Source organism: Sarcophilus harrisii, chromosome 1, assembly GCF_902635505.1.
Source record: "Sarcophilus harrisii chromosome 1, mSarHar1.11, whole genome shotgun sequence".
NCBI lineage: Eukaryota > Metazoa > Chordata > Mammalia > Dasyuromorphia > Dasyuridae > Sarcophilus > Sarcophilus harrisii.
In genome coordinates this window covers 170,576,834-170,601,022 of record NC_045426.1, presented here as the reverse complement: position 1 = coordinate 170,601,022, position 24,189 = coordinate 170,576,834, and the positions used below count along the sequence as shown (strand labels likewise).

The window sequence follows — 24,189 nt, the reverse complement described above, 5'->3', positions numbered from 1 at the left end:
AGAGGCATAAAGTCTCGTTAGGGAAATAGGTGAGGATAAAGCGAGGGTAGCATTGGAGGAGAATATTATTCCAGTGAGCAGAGGCTTGCTATGCCAGGAAGAGAGATTCCTTGGCGTCTTAGGTCCTCTGCAGAGTTGTTCCAAGTTGCAGTTTTTATAAGCCTTGGCTACAAGCTGGGGGTTACTCTTGATGGGGCTAGTAGATGGAGTTCCAAATTGGCCCTTTTTATCTACAAGCTGGATTTCAGCTTGAGCTGGAATTTGAATAGAATTGAATGAGTCTCTTTAATTCAATAGGGTTGGAATTCTTCAGCTCAGGACTCAACCAACCCCACCTAAGTTACAGAATGAAGCTGTTTGTCCTCAAGCAAGGTCCCCACAGACACAGGGTTCAGGGAGAATCTCTCTTTCAAAGAGTTTTAGAGAGTTTTAAGGTCCCTTCTTCAGTTGCCACTTTCTTTTCTCTTACCTCCTTCTTACTATGGCTTCCAACTTTATCACTCAGTAGAAACTGCTTTCTCCAAAGTGACTAGTGATCTCTCACCTGCCACATTTGATGACTGATTAGATTCCATTCCTTCTCTACATCACTGCAGCATCTGATACTTTTCATTACCCTTTCTTTCTGGATATTCCTCTTTAAATTTTTGTGGCACTGTTCTTTCTTGGTTCTCTTCCTAACTGGGTGAGGGTTCCTTCTCAGTCTCTTTTACTATTTCATAATTCATGGAATGATCCCTCATTTACCCCCCTCTCCACCACTGACTGTAGATAAGCCTCAAGGCTCTCCTCTGGGCCCCTTTTCATCTTGATAATCTTTTTTTCCCCCTGAGGCAATTGGGGTTAAGCGATACACACTCCAGCTAGGAAGTATTAAGTGTTTGAGGCTACATCTGAACTCAGGTTCTCCTGACTTCAGGACCAGTGCTCTATCCACTGTGCCATCTAGCCTCCCCCCCCACTTTATACTCTTTTACTTGGTAGCCTTGTTGGTTTTTTTGGATTTCATTGTCATTTTCATGTAGATAATGTAAGATCAATATATATATATATATATATATATATATATATATATATATATATATATGTGTGTGTGTGTGTGTGTGTGTGTGTGTGTATGTGTATGTCTTCAACATTAACGCAGAGGTACTTCATAGATAATTATTGAATTGAAATAGACAGTTGTGATGAAATGACTTGTAATGATAAAGCGAAATTGGTCTTTAATTTTACATAAATTTTTCACATTCAATTGATAATTGTGCCTTTCAGAGTGGAATGCATGATTGTTGCCAATGATGCAACTGTGAAAGGTGGGTCCTATTACCCAGTGACAGTGAAAAAACACCTACGTGCCCAGGAAATTGCCTTGCAAAATAGACTCCCCTGCTTGTATTTGGGTAAGTCAGCAATAATGAAATCATTTTCACAATACTTAAAAGTGCAAATGAAAAATAATTCTGTTGAAAAAGCCTATATATCTATTTGATGATCACTGAAGCAGTGACCCATGGCATTGTAGGTGCTTGCTGAATCTTTGTCTCTACAAAGACTATTCTGATCTTTTCCTTCTCCCATAACCAACTGACAGTAATTTGTCTTTCCTTTACTCTAATATAGCACCCTTTATCTCACTTCCATTTTGTTTTATAATTATTTGTGTACATTTCTTATCTCAACTCTGAGATTTTAAGCTTCACGAAGCATTATAGTTTTTTTATATTTCCAAGAGAATCAGTATAATGCCCTTTAATCACTTAAAAGTCTACCAAGACTTTTTCTACTAGTCTCTTTAAATTTCTGAAAATGTACACTCTCAACATCCAAATTAGGGGTTCTGTGGATCACTTTCCAGAATATTGTTTTGAAATATATAGGATTGTGAAGGAAGGAAGGAAGTAATTGTATTGAATATAATTACTAAAATATAAGAAAAACTCATGGATCCCAGCTTAAGAATCCCTGAGCTGAATGCTTGACCAGCCTAAGATTTTAGTATTAAAACTTGATTAAACAACATATTTAGTTTGGTCATATCACTTATTTCATCATCAGAATGTATTTGTATAAAAATCCCATTTTTTAAAAGCTTAAATTGTATTTTTTTCCAAACAAAGGCAGATGCTTTATCTTCTTCTTTCCTCATCATTTCCCTCCATCTTATCCCATTGAGAAAGTAAGAAAACAAACATTTCTGTTATAAACACAGATCATCAGACCAAAGTTTTGTATCAGACATGTCCTAGAAAAATGTGCTTCAATCTGCATTCTATTTTCATCACCTCTTTATATAATCTCATTTTTGAATACTGATTTCTAATAAAATGCTAGAAGACACTTTTAAAGTAAGAACTTTAACTGAGGGTAATAAATATTTTAAGGAGATTACATCTAGAACTGAAGGGAAGAGAGAAGAAAACAGCATTTATTTATTAAGTATCTACTATGTGCTAAATCCCTTACAAATATCTCATTTGATCCTTGCAACATTATCTTCTGTTATCCTAACATATACCTCGCTATTATCTCTATTTTACATATGAGAAGACAAGCAAAGAGGGTAAAGTGACTTGTCCAAGTCACCAGCTAGCAAGGGTCTAAGGTTAGAGTTGTATTAAGCAGATTTGTGTGCCAAAAATCATTATATATGTAGTATATATAAATCCCTTAGTGTTCATTTCCTATCTTGTAAAAATTTTATAAATAACTTTCCTAAAAATGTATTTTATTGAAAACTTATCTTTTTGTCATAGTCATTTCTTTGGGAAAATTTTTTTTTCCTCTCTCTAAAGTGAACCCTTCCTTGTGAAAAGAAAAAAGAACAACTAAGCAAAAATATTTTCTACAGTGACCACATCTAACATTGGATACACTCTTCTACTTCATAACTCCCTGACTTTTCTGTCCTGAGGAGAAAGGTTATTGTATTACCTATCTTCAGACTTCATTGCTTTTCTAGTTAGTCAGAGTTGGACTACTTCTTAGAAATCAGTCTATTTACATTGTGGTGATTATTATGGAGAACTTATCTGCTACTTTTAAGATGCAAAGAATTTTTTTAAGTGACTGCAGTGTTACTATAGCTTTGATAAATTTTAGTTACTCAGCTAATGGACCTTCTGCCCATCATCTCCATACCAGTAAACACAGAAGCCTGAGCCTTTAATAGACTTTTTTAAAGTTTTGAATGACTGCAACATTTTTTTCTTGAAAAAAATTCATATGCCTCTAGTACTCACATTTGTTTGCTCACTCTCATAAGGTTAGATAATTAATATTACAAAGTTTGGAAGAAATGGCATTTTAAATATCTCTATTGCGAAGTCTATGGTAAGTATCTATATATATGCAAAACCAAAAATAAACACTCCCACAAAATGGTCTCTGATCACTGGTCTTTTAGAATCAGTGTTATTTTCTAGGATGATGGTTTAATGAGGCTTTTCACCCCAAAGGCTGTTAAGTCTGTTTTTTTCTTCCTGTCCATTCCTGGGCCCAACTCATTTTCCATTCACAGTATCTATCCAAGATGAAGATATGGTGGACCAACTTCATGAATTGTTCATCCAACCATGTGTACCTAGTGACATAGGTAATTTTGTTTTTTCCTTGGTAGATAATTAGATCAAATTCGTGAGTGATTATGGATTTTACGTAGGAAGTTCTGCAGTATTTTGTTTTTTTTTTATTTATTTATTTATTTATTTTTTTTTTTATTTAATAGTCTTTAATTTACAGGATATATACATGGGTAACTTTACAGCATTAACAATTGCCAAACCTCTTGTTCCAATTTTTCACCTCTTACCCCCCCCACCCCCTCCCCTAAATGGCAAGGATGACCAGTAGATGTTAAATATATTAAAATATAACTTAGATACACAATAAGTATACATGACAAACATTATTTTGCTGTACAAAAAGAATTAGACTCTGAATTATTGTACAATTAGCTTGTGAAGGAAATCAAAGATGCAGGTGTGCATAAATATAGGGATTGGGAATTCAATGTAATGGTTTTTAGTCATCTCCCAGAGTTCTTTTTCTGGGTATAGCTAGTTCAGTTCATTACTGCTCCATTAGAAATGATTTGGTTGATCTCGTTGCTGAGGATGGCCTGATCCATCAGGACTGGTCATCATCTAGTATTGTTGTTGAAGTATATAATGATCTCCTGGTCCTGCTCATTTCACTTAGCATCAGTTCGTGTAAGTCTCTCCAGGCCTTTCTGAAATCATCCTGTTGGTCATTTCTTACAGAACAGTAATATTCCATAATTTTCATATACCACAATTTATTCAGCCATTCTCCAACTGATGGACATCCATTCAGTTTCCAGTTTCTAGCCACTACAAAAAGGGCTGCCACAAACATTCGTTCTGCAGTATTTTGAGACTTAATATGTTCTGCACAGAATCTATAAACAGGAGCACCTGAAATCTTATTATTGTAGGGAATCTCATTTTAATTTGAACTCTGCAGGATGTTTTTCATGACTGTGTTCTGTTAGGATAAATCTTTGGTATTATACTTTGTGTAGGGCACCACAATTTAGGAAGGACATTGATAACTGAAGGGGATTCAGAGTTAGGCAGACAAGATGTAAAAGGCCTTGAGTCTATGCTACCTGAGGATCAGTTGCTAGAATAGGATTTGTTTAGATTGGAGGAGGAAGACAAGGGAATCATAACTGTCTTCAGGTTTTTGAAGAATCATAATGTGGAAGTAGGGTTAGATTTGTTCTATTTGTTCTTAGAGGGCAGAATCAGGAACAACTAAGAGTAGAAGCTGAAAAGTGATAGACTTAGACTGGATATCAGAAAAAATTTCCCAAAACTTAGGATTATCTAAAAGTGGAATGGGAAGTCTTGATAGGAATGAATTCTTTGTCATTGGAGATATTGAAATAAAGAGTGGATGAGGACTTGCTGATTATATTGTAAGAAGGTTTCTTTTTTGTGTATGAGTTAGATTAGATAGCCACTGAAGGTTTTTCCAATCCTGAAGTTCTCTGATTCAGTGTAATATCTTGGCTAAGTATCTCCTGTGTTTTTTTTTTTTTTTTTTTTGTTTGTTTTTTTACCTTGAACATGTTGATGAATAAAGTTATCTTTCTTTCATCTCTGTTCATTTATGTAATTAGTTCAAATGTCTATTTGCATAGATATTAAAAGTTAGAAATTTTTCCTTTGTACGAGTAGAATATTTTTGTTTTTATTTTCATTTTTTTCTCTCTATAAATTGAAACATTAAAATAAATAAACCAATATTTACTAAACACCTATGTATTGGGTACTGCAGGGATTATAAAGACTTGTAAACTATAGACTTGGCTCTTTTGGAGCTTGCAGTGCAGATAGACACAATACATATGAGAAGTGAAATTATAAAATATTTAATAATTCATAACCATTAGAGAGGCCACAAATCAAATAATTGAAAAAAGTGATTCATTCTGAAAAAATGCTTTAACAAGTCAGAGGAGGAAGAGATGACTTTGGGGTGGAGTGTTTAGGTGATATAATTTAGGATTTAGGCTGGATCAAGGAATATGAATGTGTGATGATGAAGGTGATGATATTCTAGATGGAACTGGCCTGAGCAAAAAATCCAGTGGTGGAAAGTTGTAGATTGTCTAGAAGGTAAATGAGGTTCTGGTTATGGAGAGAACTAAATGCCAATGATAATTGATGTTAATCCCTTACACAATTTTTGGCATCTGTAGCAGTCCCTCTTGCTGGAGGGATGTTTTTCTCATTTCTTTTATTATTTATGTTTCATTTGGGAAATTACTTGTATTCTTATAGACTTTTCAGTGTTCTTTATATATTTGAAATATGAGATCTTTATCTTGTAATGCCGGAGAAAATGAGGCAAGATTGAGATTAGAGCGTATTTAATAATTTATTAAATAGAAGAGAGATGCCGGGACCAGATGGATCCGTGGTTTGGTCCCAGGGCCGAATGAGACTATCGTCTCCAAGAATCCAGCATCCAGCCAGCATCTAGCAGCCAATGCAAGTTCTCAATGACATATTTATACACAGTAGCTAAACAAAGGCAGGGGGTGGAGTCCAAACTCTGGTGAGGGGGAATCTCCAGGCAGGAACCATTAATTCAGTTCTGAAGGTTGGGGGGTAGGACCATAAATTCTAACAAGCTGGGGAGTTAAGACAGACTTTACAAAAAGTCTGGAGTCCCCCTTTCTGAGTTTACACATCGATAGTTTATAACCTTAGAGCAAATAGCCCTGAGTTATATCAATCTTTTTTTTTTTTTTTTTAATAGCCTTTTATTTACAGGATATATGCATGGGTAACATTACAGCATTAACAATTGCCAAACCTCTTGTTCCAATTTTTCACCTCTTACCCCCCACCCCCTCCCCTAGATGGCAGGATGACCAGTAGATGTTAAATATATTAAAATATAAATTAGATACACAATAAGTATACATGACCAAAACGTTATTTTGCTGTACAAAAAGAATCAGACTCTGAAATATTGTACAATTAGCTTATGAAGGAAATCAAAAATGCAGGTGTGCATAAATATAGGGATTGGGAACTCAATGTAATGGTTTTTAGTCATCTCCCAGAGTTCTTTTTCTGGGCATAGCTGGTTCAGTTCATTACTGCTCCATTGGAAATGATTTGGTTGATCTCGTTGCTGAGGAGAGTTATATCAATCTTAATGAACCGGAGAGGGGGGTTGCAACTAAGAGGATTGAGGTAGAACAATTAGGAAACTGAGGCAGGACCAATTAGGGAAACTGAGGCAGAACCAATTTAGGGAAACTGAGTCAGGACAATTAAAAGAGAACTGTGGCACAACAATCTGAGGCAGTGTCTATAAAATTTTTCTCCCAGTTTTCTGTTTTCCTTCTGATCTTGGCTATATTTATTTATTCATAAAACTTTTTAATTTAATATAATTGAAATTATTTTATACCTCATTCTGCTCTCTATTCTTTTTTTTAAAGGGAAAACAGGTTTATTTCATGCAATTTAGAATTCATAGTAAGCTTATTGTTATGTAAAGAGGGGTAAAAATACCCACACATTTTGTCATAAATTTATTCTGGAAACAATGTGCAACTACCTTCCCTCTTTAAATAAAGAGGGAAGCCCCAGGTAAGGTTCCCTCCTAGACTTCTCTGGGTGGGCTACTTAGATACAACTTTCCATGTACACTTTGCTGCTAAGTTTAATCTTGATGTATCTTCAAAGCGCAGGAGCCAGGGCCTACTTTTTTGCCTCTGAGTACTGCTGCAATAACTGTACTTTAAAGAGATTGAAATGAAGCCTTATTGCTAATTTGCTTGCTGGATATAAACCATCACAGATAAAACTTCAGGAAGGTGGTAGTCTGCTCTCTATTCTTAAATTTATTATACATTTATTCATATTGTTCTCCTACACATAAGTGTGATAAGTAGGATGTTCCATGCTCTTCAAATTATCTTGTAAATTCTCTCATTAAATCTAGGTCATGTATCCATTCTGATCTTATCTTGGTAAATGGTATACTATATTGGCCTATGCCCAGTTTCTGCCATACTACTTTCTAGTTTTCCCAACATTTTTTAAACCAGATAATGAATACTTATGTCAAAATCTTAAGTCTGTACACTTGTCAAATAGAAGGTTGCTATTGTTTATTTGTTGCTGTAAATTATGACTACTGTGAACCTTTGATCTACATTTCTATTCTTAGTACCAGATAGTTTTGATAATTATTGCCATATAACACCTTTCAAGATCTGGTATTGTTAAATCTCCTTCCTCTACAGTTTTTTCAATTAGTTTCTTTGATATTTTTGACTTTTTGTTCTTCCAAATGAATTTTGTTAAACTTTTTTTTTCTAATACAGTAAAATAACTTTTTGGTTGATTGGGATAACATTGAATATATAAATCAGTTGAGGTAAAATTGTCATTTTTATTATATTGGCTCTGCCTACTCATGAACAATTAATATCTCTCCACTTATTTAAACCCGATTTTATTTGTTTAAAAAGTGTTTTTTTTTTTTTTTTTAAATAATTTTGTTACTATAGTTCGTGGGTTTGTTTAGGCAGGTATATTCCCAGGTGTTTTTTTTTTTTTTTTAATACTGTTTAGAGTTATTTTAAATGAAGTACTTTTTATTATCTCTTCTTGCAGGACTTTCCTTGTGAAATGTAGGAGTGCTGATGATTTATGTGGATTTACTCTATGTCTTGATATTTTGCTAAAATCATTAGTTGTTTCAATTAACTTTTTTCTTAGGTCTTTGAGATTTTTCAAATATATTATCACATTGTCTGTAAGAAGAGAGTATTATTATCTCAGTCCCTATTATGATTCCTTCTATTTTTTCTTCTCTTATTGCTATTGATAATTTTTCCAATTCAATATTGAAAATAATGGTGCAGTGGGCATCTTTGTTCCATATCTGATCACACTGGGCAAGCTTCTGGTTTATCTTCATTAAATAATGCTTTTTTATGGTTTTAGATAAATGCTTTTTATCAATTTAAGGAAAAATCCATTTATACCAATACTCTCAATTATTTTGAAAAGAAATTTGTGTTGTACTTTATCAAAAGCTTTTTCTGCATCTATTGATATAATCATATAGTTTTTAAAATTTTCATTATTATCGATTGTGATAATAGGTTACCTTATGTTAAAACAAACCTGAATTCCTGATATAAATCTCATTTGGTCATAATATATAATCGGTGTAATATATTGTTATAATGTTCTTATTTTCTTTAGTTGATTCAGGAGGTGCAAACTTACCTCGACAAGCAGAAGTATTTCCTGATCGAGATCACTTTGGTCGCATATTCTATAATCAAGCAATTATGTCTTCTAAAAATATTTCACAGGTAATTTAAAAATTTTATTATGAACTTAATGATTATAAAAAAAACTTTTCAATTTGCAAGAACAAAACAATTATATGTGAAACCTGAACTGTTAATATAGAATATATTTTTTGATAGTAACAAAATTTCCCTGTACCTTTATGAAACTTTTGGTTTTTTTGTGCATTTAAAAATATTTTACTAATTTTAAAAAATATCTCTGCTACTCACTAATTATTTCTTCCTGTTTCCCCTTACTAATGTTACTCCTCCATTGTAATATAGTCAGGCAAAAAAATTAATGTTCTTTCCATGAATGAAAATGAATGCTTCATTCCACATTCATTTTCCATTATGTTTCTAATGAAAAATGACAGGCATGCTTCATTATCAACTAAAGTCTTTTAGAGTTGTTTTCCTTTATATAACTGTTCTTTTTTATTTTAACTTCATCCATTTCAAAACTGTTTTGTAGCATACTTCTTATGGCCTGTTGTCATTTTCCCAGAGCCTACTTATACAGTCCTTTTGGTTCTCAATCTTTTTTGTAGCTCATTTAAAGAAGGATTTTTACCTTAGTCATAAGCTAGAAGAGATGGCAGTGGAAATCAGACAAATTTTATGTTTGTAAGAAAATAAGACATTTCAGGACACAAGATTGAGTATAATATATACTGGTATAGTAGCATCAATAAAAACTTAACAACTATTGACATATTTATTTGGTAGTTTACAAGTTTTTTTGGAATGTATTATTGGATGGTCAGCTGAAATCTGTTGCCCTAACTAAACGGTATACTTTCCAGTTATTCTGATGTTGGATCTTAAGTAACTCATATTTTATGGTACTTTCCCCCAGATACCCAGAGCTCTTTTTATCTTATTTAGCTTCACATTATTCTTTTTTGGTTGTCTTTCGTTTGGGCTAAATTCAGTGGCTTTTTTCTCAGTGCTTATTCTACTTGACTACTTTTCAGCTTGTAATGCTGATCATCTCTCTTCTTCCTAGACTTCTTGACTTCTGTAACACTGCTGCTCTTTCTTGGTTCTCCTCTTTCCTGTCTGATGATTCCTTGTTAGCCTTCATTGTTGGATCATCCTTTTACTCTTTTAGCCTATTGAGGCATTTCTAAATTATCCTATATCTTTACTTTCTCTCTCTGTATTCTGTTTTTTGGAAATCTTATCAACTCTCACAGGTTCAGTTATCATCTCTATGTAGATGGCTCCCAAATCTCTAGCCCTATTCTTTCTTCTGAATGTCCATTTTAATAAGTGAATGTGAGACATTTCCACATAGATGTTCCTTAGACATCTGAAATCCAACATATTCAAAATAGAATTCATTGTACTTACTGAAAAACCCATCCTTCCTCCAAACTTACTTGTTTCTGATGATAGTCTTATTATCATTTTAGTCATTTAGATTTGCAACCTTAGAGTTTTCTTTGACTTTTCCTTTTTTCTTATTGTCCTATATTTAATCATTTGCCACATCTTACTGATTCTGCTTCCATAGAACTTTTCCCATCTGTTCCCTTCTTTCCACTTACTTACTTTTTTATCTGAGGCCCTTATTGCCTCTGATTTGGTTTATTGTAATAGCATCCTAATTGATTTCCTTACTTCTGGTTTCATTTCTCCATTCATAGCCATCATCTATATCAGCTGCTGAATTGCATTATTGAATCACAGATCTGACTATGTCAGCTCCCTAGTCAGAAATCTTTGGTGATTTCCTTTTGCTTCTAGGATAAAATCCAGATTTCTCATTTAAAGACTGTCATAGTCTGACTTTTACCTAGGTTTCTTTCTTTCTTTAAAATTTTTTTTATTACTATTTTGTTTTTTGTTTGTTTAAAAAACATTTACAGACTACCCTCACTCTGTGAGATCTGTTCTAACAAAGTACAGCAGTTAAGCAAAACTAAGAATATAGTGACCTTATTTGAAAAAGGATGAAACATTTCGCATTCTCCCCTTTTACTATTGTTTTAATTTTTTTTTAATTAGTAAATATTTTCTCTTCTTCCTACCCCTCTGCCCCACTGAAAAAAAAAGAGAGAATTTAAATATTATTTTCCTTATCTGGTCAAATTGGACTATTAGCTCTTTTCTAGACACTTTCCTACATACCACCTCTTGAATTTGGACTTTTACAAAGGTGATTTTTTTTCAGAGGTGGTAAAGGGCAGTGCTCTTGTCTCATTGACTTTTATTCATTCAACTCTTTATTCCCCCTATGTTAATGTATTCTTTCCCTCTTGAAATGACTATATTTTAATTATTTTATACATATTTGGTATTTATTTCTTATATATGTTGTATTATTACTCTCTTGGAAAGTAAGCTTTTTGACAACAGGAACAGTTTAATGTTTGTATCTGCTACATATATATCTATGTGCATATATGTTATCTAATACATACATCTCTGCTTTTATTTGAAAGTTCCTATTCAGGGGTATGCTATCATAGTTACATACACACACATATAAAAATAATTATATATGTATATGTTTGTGTACATAAATGTTCAGAATTAGCATTTCATTTAATAGTCCCTCATTTGGGCTTGAATAGTAGTTTTGCTGCCAGTAGAATGTATTGTCATATTAGGAAGTATGTTGAAGAATTCTAATTGAATTTAGATACTGGCTGAGAATGGTATCTTTTGTATGAAAACATTAGGAAATTTTGACCCTCATGGTCCCTATTCCTTCCTTGCCCCACCCCAATTGCCTCATTTGTCATATTTGGGGAGTGGGGAGGGGAAAACATTTGTAACAAAAATGCTTTGGATGTAATGAGAACTGAACAAATGTTTATTTATTATATGTTTATTATTTTATATATTTATCTTATTAAATAAAATTAAATATTAGTATATTTTATATTGTGCATAATAAGTAAATGATAAATATTTATTGAATTGAATCAAATAAAATCTTGTAGAGTTTTTTCCCTTCTATATTTCTGGGCTACTATATAACCTCATTTGTGATTTTGGCAAATATATGATTGATTTATAGGTAAATATGTGATTTAATTTTCATCTTTGAATGTATGAACAGTTACTATCTTATAAATATATTCAGAATTTTTCCTTGAAATATTTGTGAACAGAGCTTGTTCCCATTCCTTTCTGGGAGTGTTTTTGCTATACATTTTTATTAAGTTGTTTAGTTTTCGTCAGTTACAGAGTGATATTTTTGTTTTGTTTCTGGAGTGATGGGATATTTTTATTTTTTCTGGTATTAAAGCAGAAGAGATTACTTTGGCTACATAGATATAAACACTTGAGGATTATGGGGATTAGAGAAGAAAATGTGTCTGGAAGGACATTTGATGCAGCTTTAGCAATGTGGTTTAATATATATATCCTGAAATATATATTCTAGCAATTTTTTTCATTTTTCATTTGTGTGACTTTTCTATCATATGACAGATCTTACAGGTTTTTCCTTGAGAAAAAAACATTTAGCTTCTTTTTTTGCTTTTTAATCTTTTTTCTCTTTGCCAGATTGTTCTGTTTTTCTCTCACTTTTGAAAACTTGACTGACAATTTTTTCTCTTTTCTCTTTTCCCCTCCTTTCAGATGTTACTTAGCTGTGCTATTTTGTACTTAATTCTTTTCATCTTTTTCCCCCCTATAAATAATTCCTTCTTAGCCTCTTACATCATTATTAAATTTCTCAAATTTTCCTTCTTTTGGGTAGTGAAATGTTTTGAGCTGAACCTAGTGTTCTAGTTTGAAAAAAAGGTTGACAGTAATTCTGCTGACCTTTATTTTTTTTTTTTTAAGTGAAATATCTTGACAGATACCAAGGTACATTTCAATATACAATTTTCTTTTGTACACATTAAAATAAATTGGAGAGCCACCATTACTTTAATTTATGATAATTTTTTTTATATGGGGGAGAAAAAAGCTTCCTGTTGACTTATGCTTAAAATAAGTAGTGATAATTTTTAAGTTTTTATGTTTGGAATAATATCACCATTGAGATTTCCTTTTGTAGTCTTTCTTCAGCAGATATTTGCATGCCCCTAAGGAAAAATAATGATGTTTTTTTTGATAGCTGTGACATATTTCATCTATTATGGTTAAGTAGTTCATCAAATTATTTATTTCTACCTTATGCTTATCAGTAGTCAATCATTCATCTATTCTTTGTGTTATACTAAATGCCAACAAGAAATTTTATATAATAATAATTTTGTATTCATAATATGTCTTACTCAAAGGAACACAAAACATTTGCAGCTCTCATTTTGTTCGTCTTCCCAATAAACCTATGTTACTACCATAACCTCTTCTACTAGTTTTAGTTTGCTTTTAATATAGACTATTTGAGATATAGTTTTGAGGGCTGTTTATTTGCATGGAAGAAATTAATAATGGGCAAAATAGACCCTTTAAAACCATACCATTCTTTTTTTTTTCCTGAGGCAATTGGGGTTAAGTGACTTGCCTAGGGTCATCAGACAGGAAGTGTTAAGTGTCTGAGACCATATTTGAATTCAGGTCCTCCTGACTTCAGGGCTGGTACTGTATCCATTAAATCAATTAGCTGCTCCAACCATACCATTCTTTAAAAAAAAAAACAATTGACATTTCCCACCAAACACTCAAATGAGATCCTTTTCAAAATATATTCCTTAAAAAACAGCTAGTTTGTTATACCTCTTACAAGATTTTAATTTTGATAACATGATACAAGCAATTACTGTTGACCAAAGGTTTGCTGCCTTTCTATGTTGATCTTACTTATATTTTATCATTATTTTGGCTCTTATTTTCTATTTTCTTAATTAATTCACTAAAGTTTTTCTATATTTCTTTGAAATCGTTATAGTCATCTTTAATTTGTTAAAATATTTTGCCCCAGAGAATTTCAAATTCACAATTTCATTTAAATATTCCCCTTCTTTAGTCTATCATTATCATATACACTCACTGACATATCACTACTTTGGCTCTAGCCCAGGGTATCTCTTATGGGTTATGTGTAATTTACTAGCATTGCAGGGAATTCTACATTTAAGACCTCCCTTTCAACCTCCCACAATCTTTTATTTTCCTTTTATTGAACATGCGTACTAAAACCTTACTTTTTTATTTAAATAAAAGCTTTTTATTTTTCAAAATACATGCAAAAATAGTTTTCAACATTTATCCTTACAAAACCTTTTGTTCCAAAATTTTTTCTTGCCTTTCCCCACCCCCTCCCTAGATAGCAAGTAATCCAATATAGGGTAAACATTTGCAATTCTGTTAAATATATCTCCACATTTGTCATGTTGCTCAAGAAAAAACAGATCAAAAGGGAAAAAAAACCATAAGAAAGAAAAATATAGGCAAACAACCAACTAAAAAGGTGAAAATACTATGCTTTGATCCACATTCAATCTCCATAGTTTCTGCTTGATCTTTCCCTCACAAGTCTGTTGTAATTGCCTAATTGTTGAAAAGAGCCAAGTCCATCACAGTTGATGTCACATAATCTTCTTGTTGCTGTGCACAATGTTCTCTTGGTTCCACTCACTTCACTTAGTATCAGTTCATGTAAATCTTTCCAAGTATAGCTCAACTTTTAGATAAATATGTATTTAATTTCTTTATGAGAAAAGGCTCTAGCACCTATCCTAGATTATCTTTTCTTTAAACTATCCTGTTAAGATATTGGCTCCTCAGAGTGACCAGTTTTGTCTATGCCTACTTTGCATACCTTAACACAGGCCAGATATTTAAGTCTCTTTACTAGCATCATATCCTCTTAAATAAGTAATGAAAATGTCCTCATATTAAAGTTGAGGTACAGAGACTAATTGGTGTCCTGTTTTAGTTGTAGCACCAAATGTGGGAATATAATTGGGGTCTTTAGAGCATCAGTTCTGATAACACCATTCTGCCTTTTGATTTACCCTACAGATTTACCCTACAGAATTATGATTCTGTAGTTTGTATTTTGTGTGTGTTTGAATTCCAGATAGCAGTGGTAATGGGATCCTGTACAGCAGGAGGAGCTTATGTTCCTGCAATGGCTGATGAAAGTATCATTGTTGGCAAGCAGGGTACCATATTCTTGGCAGGACCGCCCTTGGTAAGTGAATAGTCTTTTGTAATCATCTGATTTATAACATTTCACATTTTTTTGTATTATAGGGGAAAATCACATAGTCTGCTCGATTGGGAATTCTTTTGAATTTCCATCAGCACTATACATTTTAGGACCTTAAATTTTGTTGAATTGAATTGAAGATTTGGAAGTTTCATTTTTATTTTTAACAAATTTATTAGTAACATTTATTTTAAGGATGCAAGATTCCTGGTTTTTAGAATATACATAACATTTGTAGTATTACATTTTCATCTGCTATCTCTATTTCCTCATCTGTAAATTGTTTTTCAATGTGTAAAGGGAGCTTTTATATGAAATAGAGACTTACTGTCCCAAATGTGGGAAATTTAGTTATAATTGAAACCTGATACTTAATTCATCTCATTGGACATAGACCTGTAATAAGGTTTTTTTCTTAAGGTATTTATTTGAGACTGTATTATATGATGCTGTGGAAGTCAATATAGCCTAAATACATCAAAACAGATATTTACTGCATTTACAGTCGACTCATTCTTAAGACTTAATGCAAAGTTTGATAGTGGTCTTTTATTTATCTTTTGAATCTCATTAATTTGGGTTTTTTGGGGGGTTTATTTAGTATTCCAGAATCTTACCAATGTGGTGGTTTAATTTAATTTGAGATGTATTTGATTAAAATAAAGTTGCTTGTCATTATGCTCACATTTATTTTTGTAAAGTGTAAGGCCCTTTTATGATATTTAGTCTGGAAAAATGGTGATCATACTATAATGATTGATTGTCTTGTGGTAGATTAAAGTACAGTCTAATAAAAGGGCATAAGGGGTAATTTGCAAGAAGATGCTTAAACTAAAATAAAGGGGTCATACCGTCTACTTGCTTATTTGTATTGGATGTATTGTAGGATATTGGAGAGAAAAGTAGCAACCAAATTGTTTTGTTTCCAGAAAATGAATAAGTAATGATCCTTTATAAAGTATATTTCAGGCCAGCAGGTGTGTGTATATATATGCTTATGCTTAGAAACAAAATAAGTTTCTTCCTTAACTTTTGATGATTTTTTAAAATGGAGGATAGGTTTTAAAAATTTGGCTGCTGAGGACAGATGAACACTTGTTGGAAACTTTGTTGAAAGAAGAAGCATAGTGTGGTTATGGCAAGAGTCCTATAGTTGTGGTTTGTGCTCACCACTAGCTAGATGACCTTATGTGGAATGTCCTTAATCATTCCAGGATCCTGTTTTCTAATCTCTAAAAATGACTGTGATCTTAAATCTTAAAGGTCATCTTTTCTTAATCTTAAAGACATCTTAAAGAAGTAACATGCTGTAATGCTTTCAGTCAACAAGCATTTATTTAGTGCCTACTGTGTGTAAAGCATTGTGCTTGGGCATGGGGATACCACATCAAAAGTAAAACAGTACCTGTCCTTTAGGAGCTTGCATTCCCAAATGCATATATAAATATATAGAAAGACCAGGTTACTTGAGCATTGTTTCTCAACAATGAGAAAATTGCTCATACTTTCTATGAGCAGGCAATGTAGTAGTAGTATGAAAGACTTAAGTCATCATTGCAAGAAAATCAGTATTCCTTGTTCTGACTTTGCTTTGTAATGAGTAGAACACCTGTAGCTGACATCTTCAGGGTAGACATGGATTAATTGCCTCAAGTGAAGTGGTTTGATCTTTAAAAGCAGAAAACTTGGGAACTGAAGGCTCTTAATGATTAAGAAAACTTGGGCTACATTTTTTTTAAATGATGATTTTATTTTTATTTTTTTATTTTATCAAAACTTTTTATTTACAAAACATATACATGAGTAATTTTTCAACATTGACTTTTGCAAAATTTTCTGTTCCAAATTTACCCCTTCTTCCCCTCCCCCCTCTCCAGATAGTGCAGTACATGTTAAATATGTTAAAATATGTGTTACATATTTTATTATGTATACCAATTATATATATGTATACATATTTGTGTATGTATATGTAATGTACACATATGAAATCAAGGAAGATCTGGATTCAAGTTCTGTGATGTTCAGCGAGTTATTTAACTGTTCAGAACCCCTAGCAGCTCTTAAGATTTATAAACTGTAGAGTATTTTCCAGTTTGTATTGGATGGAGAAGATGACTCACTGAAAATAAGGTTAGGCTAAAACAGCAATTGGTGAAATATTACCTGAGGACCTTGTAGGGGATCTTGGTGGCAAATGAAAGAGAGAAAATTAAAAAAATTAACTCAGAAGCTATTCTTGTTTTTGTAGTGTTATGGCCATCCCTGTTATGGTCTGTTCTGGCCAAAAAATCTGAGACTAAGCCATTCACTAAGGCCAGAAAAATTGAGATAAAAGCATCTTTAAAATACAAGGTTGAGCATTTTTAGTTCCTCTAATTGATTTCCATTTACAAAGGGAATAAGGTGGGTTAGAACTAGGAAATATCTAAGTTAAATCTAGACAACAAGAAAACTAGTTTGTCCCTACAATTGTATAAGAGTTCATTTGTTATAATTTTCTATATCCTATCACCACTGAAAAGTTGCAAAAATTGATAGTGTGAGATTGTAGAGGAATCATCACTTGCTTGTTCTGTTATTTTAAAAGGAAGGATAGGGGCAGCTAGATGGCACAGTGGGATAGAGCATTTCAGAGTCAGAAGGACCTGAATTCAAATCTGGTCTTAGACACTTAACACTTCCTAGCTGTGTGACCTTAGGCAAGTCATTTAACTCCAATTGCCCCCACCAAAAAAAATAAAATAAAATAAAAGAAAGAAAAGAAAGAGTAATTTAACACCTGAATTTTTCACTAAATTTTTATCAATTGTCAATTTTTAACAGTCAATAAATGGACATTGTAAAGATGTCAAGAATAGGGAATAAGTTGGTATAAGGAACTGAGCTTCTATTACAGTTTTTTTAAAGATATGCATTAAACTTTATAAAGTAGTCATAAAATTGTTCAACTTATGTCCCATTTTGTGCTTTTTTTCTTAATTGCATTTTCAAAATATTTCTCACTAACCTGAACTTTTCATTTAATAGGATAAGTTGTTTTGATTTTTTTTTTCAATTTTAGTTTTCTATCACTTAGTACACAGCAGTCCAGAGCATTCTCAATTGATGCTTTTTGGTAGAAAAATTCAGCTGAATCAGATCCCCCCCAAATAAAAAAACTACCCCAACAACCTAATATTACAGTGTATCTGATTGTGGTTATTCTTTTTTTTTTTTGATGCTTTAAATAACCACACAATTGTTTAAATTTGTTAGCGTGTAGACTGAATGTTGTTTAATAGAGGAAAAATTGTTTCCAAATTCCTTGATGACTAAGAGACATTTCTGGAGATATAATTTCGTCCTTCTAGCAGGACTAATGCTTCATTTAAAAAGCTTTTGATGTAGGGATTATTAGAATGTCATTTCTGTGCTAGTATTTCAGATTAATGCTACATTAAAATAAAAGCATCCCCTATTTGAAGAGAACAAACTAATGAGCTGAAGGAAGGACTAATCAATACCAATTCCTATATGATGGAATTGGCATTTAGAACTAGATGACTTTTCTGCCTCATTCCTATTAGGATTTCTCAGACACTAATCAAGTCATTTTAAATTTGTTACCTAGCCTTTTTTTTATTGCCTAGTTCTAATTATTAGAAGACTGAAGTTATAGTGGTGAAAGTTCATTGATTTCTGTGTAAACTTGGGCATTTCTCCAACTTTCAGTATTGCTCAGAATGGTTGTCTTTAAAAATGTAAATTTATTATAATCACAGGAGGGTGGTTTTTTTTTTTATTTTGATGGGAGAGAGAGTGTGGGGAGGTGGAGGGATGGAGGAAAAGGGAAAGAAATGAGTTTATTGAGGAGATGCAAAGCATTTAGTATTATGGCTCTTTATAGAAATTTAGTGTGGTTAAATTTGTTTAATTCAAATGTTACTTTCTGCAGAAAAAAGTTTAGTCAAATAATAGGAATTGAAATGATGGTTTTGGGCACTTGGAGATTGATTTCAGGTTGTTTTTAAGCCAAATCTTTGATCAAGTGAAGTATTTCATATTGGTGAATAGTTTTAGGCTTGTTTAAGTAGCGTTGTGTAAGTAGGGTCATAAAAATAGCCAACCATTTTAATTGTGGAATATTTTTGGTTCGGGGAACTTGAGGTGCCTCTTCAGTATTTCTAATTTTCTGTAAAAGGACAAGATTGTTAAATGTAAAGAAACCACATAGATATGTAGTAGTGATGTAATATGATTTTGTGTTCCCCTGATTTTAGGGGGGCTTCTGTTCTGGCAATAAGTGAGTGATTCTATATTTTCTACCTCAGGAAACTCCCATGCCCAATCTGTCTGAGTCTGACCACTCCTTAGTGAAATAACTTCTGGCCTCAGCAAACTCCCACAGATCAAACTTTCCAGACAATAGTGAATAAGACCACTCCCCAATTCATTGCTTACCGATGATCTTGTCAGTAATAATCTGGTCAAGAGAACCAAATTCCAGAGACCACTTCTTCTTACCTATGAGCCATAGTTAGCATATTTATGATTGAAAACTGGATAAATGTATTTCCTTGCTTCTGTTTCTCTGCTAAATTCCCTTATAATTCAGCCTGCTTTGTAATGGTGTTACTATTGCAATAAAGCTTTGCCCCTTGACCAAGGAGATGGGTTCAAACCTGCAAATTCTTTTGAGACACTTCTCAACACTGGTCTGGGACCCCAAATTTTTTGGGTTCCCCCTTTCTCACCTCCACCATAGTGTTGTAGTAACAGGGTGTAATTAGACTCTCCCCATATCAGGCCACAAAAATGGAGTTAATCCATCAAATGATAAGGTATGGGGTGATATCCCAAAATTATATTGGACTTATGTCTTGTATTATCTCAAAAGAATTTGTAAGCTTAGATGTCCTTCAAATCAAGGGGCAAAGATTTTATGACATTACTAAAAGTGGACTAAATCCATAAGGGTTTTAACAAGGATAAGAGGTTTTTTTTTTTTTTTTTTTTTTTTAAGCAATTAACAAGGGGGAAGAAAAATTCCCTAGCAGTAGCCAGGAGGAAGATTCCTGGAGGAGAATTGTTATGTTGCTAAAAGTGGGCTAAATCTACAACTTTTTATTTTTTTTATTTTATTTATTTATTTATTTTTTTAAATAACTTTTTATTGACAGAACCTATGCCAGGGTCGGTTTTTTACAACATTATCCCTTGCACTCACTTCTGTTCCGATTTTTCCCCTCCCTCCCTCCCTCCGCCCTCTCCCCAAAGATGGCAAGCAGTCCTATACATGTTAAATAGATTGCAGTGGATCTTGGATATAATATATGTGTGCAGAATCGAACAGTTTTCTTGTTGCTCAAGGAGAATTGGATTTAGAAGGTATAAATAACCTGGGAAGAAGAACAAAAATGCAAGCAGTTTACATTCATTTCCTAGTGTTCTTTCTTTGGGTGTAGCTGCTTCTGTCCATCCTTGATCAATTGAAACTCAGTTGGATCTTGTCTTTGTTGAAGAAATCCACTTCCATCAGAATACATCCTCATACAGTATCGCTGTTGAGGTATATAATGATTTCCTGGTTCTGCTCATTTCGCTCAGCATCAGTTCATGTAAGTCTCGCCTATCCTCTCTGTATTTGTCCTGTTGGTCATTTCTTACAGAACAATAATATTCCATAACATTCATATACCACAATTTACTCAACCATTCTCCAACTGATGGGCATCCATTCATTTTCCAGCTTCTGGCCACTACAAACAGGGCTGCCACAAACATTTTGGCACATACAGGTCCCTTTCCCTTTTTTAGTATCTCTTTGGGGTATAAGCCCAGTAGAGACACTGCTGGATCAAAGGGTATGCACAGTTTGATAACTTTTTGGGCATAGTTCCAAATTGCTCTCCAGAATGGCTGGATGTATTCACAATTCCACCAACAATGTATCAGTGTCCCTGTTTTCCCACATCCCCTCCAACATTCTGCATTATCTTTCCCTGTCATTCTGGCCAATCTGACAGGTGTATAGTGGTATCTCAGAGTTGTCTTAATTTGCATTTCTCTGATCAATAGTGATTTGGAACACTCTTTCATATGAGTAGTAATAGTTTTAATTTCATCATCTGAAAATTGTCTGTTCATCTATAACAGTTTTTAGCAAGGAAGGAGATTTTAACAATTAACAAGGGGAAAGACTAATTCTCTAGTGGAGATGCCATTAAGGCATGGCAAGTGGGAGATATTGATTGACAGACTAACCCTAAAGGGGACTTAATTGCACCCTAAAAAGAGTTAACAAGGGAATTTCAGTAGAATAGGTCATAAAAGACCCTTAACAGGGGAACTATAACCTCCGGGGGGGTTGGACATCATGACTTGGCTTTCAGATTGGATACTGAAAAGTTATGATGGTTTTGTCAATGCAAAGAATTTATCTAAGAATTCTGCCAAAGACCTCCACCTGGGATGGGTTTATCATAAAGATCCATTTGAATAGAGGACATAATCAGATTTTTTAAAAAGTCCACTTTAGACCCAGATGATTTTATCAGTGTTCCTCCCTGTTTTCCTCAGGGAATAATGAAGTTTCCAGATCACATACAGTAATTCAGGCTTTCTCTGCCAATGCCCACCTGGCTACCTAGGAAAATCATCAAATTTATGAACCTGATTCATGTTGGGAAAGATGTACTGTGGTCTTCCAGGCAGAATTGCTTTTAAATATCTCTAATTAGATGGTTGTTTATTCTATGCTGGCACTTCTTCAGAGGAGAAAATTTGTAACCCCTGTCTGGTAACCTTTTCCATTTTTCAGAGACTTATCTTTTCCCAGGATTGATGTATATACTTTGAGATTGTTCAGCCTGTGGGAAGGAGGATAATAGGTGTAGTTAAATTAGAACATAGTCATTGTAGGAGAACACTGTGTACCCTTATTCAATGGCAAAATCTTTCACTAAAGATGAAATATTATATATTCATATACTAATTCTTTGCTTTTGTAGGTTAAAGCAGCAACTGGTGAAGAGGTGTCAGCTGAGGACCTTGGAGGTGCTGACTTGCATTGCAGGTAAAATTGAGAACCCATTAAAAAAGCATCCCAACTAAGTGCTAGCATTGCGACAGTTGGCCACTCTTGTCTGTGTCTAAAGCCAATTCCTGCTACTAGAGCTGCATTCCTAAGAAAATCAGCCTGATTACTGTAGCCTAGAGGGGAAAGAGAGGCAGAATCCTCTTATTGTCCAGGTCTGGTAAGAGATCCTATAAATCAGGTTCAATAAACTCTCTCCTATTCTTGATGCACTTGGTTTTTAAGGCATGCAACTGTTTTAGAAGGTGAGGGAATGAAAATGGGAAGATAAACAATGAATAGTTTTTAATTGGTGAGTTTTTTGTTTTTGAGAAATAGTAACTTCATGTGTATAGAGTTTTGGACATCTGGCTTTTAAGAGAAATTACTTCAAATTTGTTTATCATTCATTGAGCCATTGTTACATGTGTAGTACTTTTATTAGGGGCTATGGGAGCTTCAAAAGAAACTGAGAAAGTTGTCTCCACTTGAATTTGTGAGTGAATTAGGTAGATATGTACATAAATATCTGAAACAGTGAAAGAAAAGTTACAAAGCAACTGATATCTTTGGGATCTAAAAAGCCACCTAAAGATCTGCACCTCACTTTCCTAAATAGCTAAAATGCATAGGTTGAACTAGATAATATATGGGGCCCATTTCAGCTTTAACATTGTATAAGTATGTGGTATGTTACAAAAGGGTGCTGAAGGAACTGTCTGGCATAAATTAGAGTGACGAACTGATCACAATTGAGTCAGGTTAATCACAAAAGGTTTCTTGAAAGAGGTTTAGTCTTGAAACAGACCCTAAAGGGATGAGTGCATTTGTTTTGGTGGAATGAAAAGAGAATGGCCTGTCAAGTAAGGTAAAACCAACTTGTTGGAAACACACTTGACACTGAAATTCAGATATCCAGATAAGTTTATTTTAAAGAAGTACAGAACATTCCATGTTCTGTAAATGAGGCTTTAATTTTATGTGGGTTGCCAGCTACTATGCATGAAGTTTATTAACCATGTTCAGTTAAAATTTTAGCTTGCCTGGGGCATAAATCCCTACTCAGCCAGCACCTGCTGTTACTTCTGTTGATTTAAGCCACTCTTTAATTCTCTTCAGCTGGGATGTACTGACCCTAAAGTTTACATCACGTTTTTTTTTTTTTTAAATTGTGGTAATGGAAAGGGAAGCTATAAGGTTCTGAAGCTGTATCAGGATGGATCAGAGACTAAATTTGAATCCATGTCCTCTATTCCAAGTATAGTGCTATATCCATAATGCCAGACTGTATCCCTAAGAAATAATTTATGAGAATAAGAAAATTTAGAAGTTAAAAAGGGCCTCAGAAACCATGTAGTCCACTTCTTCAGAATATGTCTTCTGCCACATATTCAATAAATATTCATCTAGCCTTTACTTTAAGGCCTAGTGAGGAGGAAAACACTGTGTCCTAAGGAAATGGACTCCTTTTAGGTAGCTTTAATTATTTTTCTTTTAAATTGCTTTGTTGATATTCTGTTTTTTTCTTTTCTGTATCATTATCACTTCTCAGTTCTAAACAGAAACGTTCTGTTTAGAACCTGGCTCTGCTCTCATTTAAGAAGAGGGAGCACTGGATACAGAAGCAAGATAAGTTTTATGCTGTTCATCGCAGTCCCTTTCCTTCAGAGAATTGGTCAGTTCCTTTCTGGGTACAGTCTTTCTTATCTGTCTCTTACATGTTGTATGCTCCTAAGGCAAGTTCCCCTTCCCTATCAAACATCCCATGTTCTGTAAATGAGGCTTTAATTTTATGTGGGTTGCCAGCTACTATGCATGAGGTTTATTAACCATGTTCAGTTAAAATTTTAGCTTGCCTGGGGCATAAATCACTATTCAGCCAGCACCTGCTGTTACTTCTGTTGATTTAAGCCATTCTTTAATTCTCTTCAGCTGGGATGTACTGACCCTAAAGTTTACATCACGGTTTTTTTTTTTAAAACTGTGGTAATGGAAAGGGAAGCTGTAAGGTTCTGAAACTTTTCAATTGTGAAAATTAAACCTTACAGTTTTACTTTTCATAAACTTAACAAGAGCATTAAGACAGGAAAGAGCAAAAATGTGTGGAGTGAACCAGTCAGGATGACCAAGTTGATGGCTCATTATAACTGACCC

The 24,189-nt window shown here is 33.5% G+C and overlaps 1 protein-coding gene across 1 annotated transcript in view; it reads left to right on the top strand.

The window, feature by feature from the left end:
- MCCC2 (methylcrotonoyl-CoA carboxylase 2) overlaps positions 1-24,189 on the top strand; it is an 83,023-nt gene that overhangs the window by 22,721 nt on the left and 36,113 nt on the right. Inside the window, exons 5-8 of the mRNA XM_031966790.1 lie at positions 1,273-1,400; positions 8,763-8,875; positions 14,847-14,960; positions 21,971-22,035. Coding sequence (XP_031822650.1) covers positions 1,273-1,400; positions 8,763-8,875; positions 14,847-14,960; positions 21,971-22,035 — 420 coding nt within the window. The remainder of the gene's footprint in view (positions 1-1,272; positions 1,401-8,762; positions 8,876-14,846; positions 14,961-21,970; positions 22,036-24,189) is intronic.